The sequence below is a fragment of the Tarenaya hassleriana genome, unplaced genomic scaffold (genome assembly GCF_000463585.1).
Source record: "Tarenaya hassleriana unplaced genomic scaffold, ASM46358v1 Cleome30, whole genome shotgun sequence".
Lineage (NCBI taxonomy): Eukaryota > Viridiplantae > Streptophyta > Magnoliopsida > Brassicales > Cleomaceae > Tarenaya > Tarenaya hassleriana.
This window is the reverse complement of record NW_010966178.1, coordinates 182,865-183,185: the sequence shown is the minus strand read 5'-3', so window position 1 is coordinate 183,185 and position 321 is coordinate 182,865. Positions and strand designations below refer to the sequence as shown.

General features: G+C 38.3%; 1 protein-coding gene across 1 annotated transcript in view; it reads right to left on the bottom strand.

Moving 5' to 3' along the window:
• Nucleotides 1–321, bottom strand: part of LOC104820430 (monothiol glutaredoxin-S4-like) — a 989-nt gene continuing 668 nt past the window's right edge. Inside the window, exon 2 of the mRNA XM_010550872.1 lies at nucleotides 1–321. Within this exon, the coding sequence (XP_010549174.1) occupies nucleotides 205–321 (117 nt within the window). The 3' untranslated portion in view covers nucleotides 1–204.

The following is a 321-nucleotide window of genomic DNA, read 5'->3' as shown; positions in this document are numbered from 1 at the left end:
TTCGGGGTAACATTGATTTTATTACATGAGATAAGATACCCAAAGGTTACAAAAATTGGTACCTTTCGCGATCTATCCCTCAAAACTTAGACGTACATACATACATACATATTATATATATATATATATATGCATATTTATTCTTCTATAATATCTCTTTTTTTTCAGAACATTTTATTACAAAAACATGACAACACCAACAGATCAAACCCATAATGCTCCGGCTCGCTTAAGCATAGGGATGAGAGATCGGTTAAGGTGGAGGCTCATGACCTGATTGGCTCCGCCCACGAGCTGGCCGCCTATGAATACGGCCGGGAC